At 27.5% G+C, this 2,248-nt stretch overlaps 1 protein-coding gene across 1 annotated transcript; it reads right to left on the minus strand.

The window, feature by feature from the left end:
- Positions 1-215: 215 nt before the first annotated feature.
- Positions 216-1,597, minus strand: LOC145838246 (protein N-terminal glutamine amidohydrolase-like). The gene has a single exon (XM_082945809.1). The coding sequence runs from the start codon at positions 1,536-1,538 to the stop codon at positions 900-902; it is 639 nt and encodes a 212-aa protein (XP_082801935.1). The 5' UTR covers positions 1,539-1,597; the 3' UTR covers positions 216-899.
- Between the last annotated feature and the right edge of the window lie 651 nt (positions 1,598-2,248).

The raw sequence follows: 2,248 nt of genomic DNA on the forward strand, positions 1-2,248 counted from the left end.
TTTCTATTTACTTATTAGATATTAAAAGACAGAAAGATTAAAATTGTTACAGTACATTCAAATGATCTAAATGTGTTAATACGTGATTTACTTATACATATACATGCAAATTACTTTTTTTTAGGTTCAAAAATAACTCTTAATCATTTTTTGTGTAGTAGTTTAATTTTTTTGTTTGTTTAATGTGAACTTGAAAAATATATAATAGTTTCAGTTGTTAGAGTAATGATTTTATGAGCGTATTTATTTACTTTATTGAAAATTAAGCCATATTGAAGATAATAAATGCAACACTTTTTTAAACATAAGACTTCGTTTGCTTTTCTCTTTAGTTCTTTAGTCGAGTACTGTTCAACTTGATAAAATAGTTGTTTGTATAAATATAAATTTATTAAATAATGTATTTTAAAAATATTTATAGTATTAGGCAATTTCGTTTTTAATTACATACTTTCTTTAAATTGCTGACATTGTACCATAAAATTAACTTTTATGTACTAGCAGAATACTTTAAGTTTCACATTCATGAATTTACTAAACAAAACATCAAAAAAAACAAAGATCTTATTTGTATGGCAGTTTTGAAGTATGAAAAAATAACTTTAACAACAATACAAAAACAAAAGTTTACAAATTTTAAGAAATCTACAGCATACTTAACTTTGAAGCAAACTTAAGATGAAAACTAAAACAACAAAGTAAGTTCTTAACGAATAGTTCAGTTAACATTTAACTTTTTTTCATAAATTTTCTATTATTAAGAAAACAAATTGTTTACATCGGTGGATAGAAAAATCTATAACACTAAATATTTTTTTTTTTTTTAAATTACCAAGTTTGAAAATCTAAAACTACTTTTTATCTTGTTTTCTACGTTTTAAACGTCTTTTATTAAAATTTTAAAGCTCCTCTAAAAACTTATCTTCAGAAGAACTACCTTTTGAGCTAAAGCTCTCAAAAAATTCATCACACTTAAAAACTTTACCAAAACTTTTATTTTTAAGCTCTACCATGTTTGTGTACTTCTTCAAATTGGACCTCACTCCCTTGCAAACGATGGCAGGATACTGAGGAGGGTCCGCCAGCCACTCGCCATATTTGTTCTTCATGTGAGATCTGTCCGACGAAAAATGCTCGAAAAAGTCTTCAGAGTCCACAACTCGAAACATCGGCTTGTAGGAGCTGCTCTTCTTGATGCCAGGGCAAAAGGACTTCATAAAATAATCTTCCACGCTTGTTGGAAACTCCAAGGTGGTGTCTAAGTCGTATGTTAACCAGTCCTCCTGAGCTTTGTATATAAGAATCACATGGTAATCCCACACAACAGGGACGTTTTTGTCGTCCTTGCCGCTTTTTTGACACCAGAACGCGACTTTTTTTGCAAAATTAGAAATGAAAACAACTTTGGCATCAGCTAGTAGTAACGGATCTTTAGCTTTTATCATTTGGCAAAGTTTCCACACGTTCTCCTCACAATAGCATGAAGTGTAAACACACATTTCCTTCTGGAAAATTTCTTTTATCTTGTTTTCTGACATACTTTTTATTGCTCAAATATATACACATATATTAACAATTTATATATATACACATAACCCTTAATCTAAAAAAAATATTTCAATTATACATTATTTTTCTTTTTTATTCAGTGGTTTTTTTCCTACAGGAAATTAATAATAAAACCTTAAAATGATATATTTCTTTAGGTTTAAAGTAATTCTAAAAGGTTTTTAAAAACAGAAACTTATTTTACCACTTTAAATTAAGGGCATAGGGGGGGAGTAAAAAACTTTTTTCGAAATTTTATCTTATTTTATATAGTTTTCACTGAACTACAAGATGCTTTTTCATGGTTGTCACAGGTCAAGCTGAGAAAAATTTCCTGACTTTTCCTGATTTTTTCCTGACTTTTTAATAAAATTTTCCTGACTTTTCTAAATCAAACTCTAATTTAAACTTATTATAAAATACATAATCTAACACTTGAAACTATATAAATCTTTCAACCTAATTTTAATACAGGTTAAACAGATTTTTTTTTGCTGAATTCAATCATCAAACTTCCATTACATCACTTGAACCATCTGTGTATAATTTATGTATTTGCAATAAACAGCTCTATCAGCAAAATAATTCTATTATTACCTTATAAACACAGCTTGTCTGGAAAAAGACACCATTTTCTAGCATTTCCTAACAAATGTATCTAATAAACGAAACAAAATAAAAGGAACTTTTACAATTAAAA

This window comes from Thalia democratica, chromosome 6, assembly GCF_965202585.1.
Source record: "Thalia democratica chromosome 6, ktThaDemo2.hap1.1, whole genome shotgun sequence".
NCBI classification, from domain to species: Eukaryota; Metazoa; Chordata; class Thaliacea; order Salpida; family Salpidae; genus Thalia; species Thalia democratica.

What these genes read in the sequence shown, in the direction of transcription:
- LOC145838246 (XM_082945809.1), bottom strand. Translation starts at nt 1,538, where the DNA reads ATGTCAGAAAACAAGATAAAAGAAATTTTCCAGAAGGAAATGTGTGTT.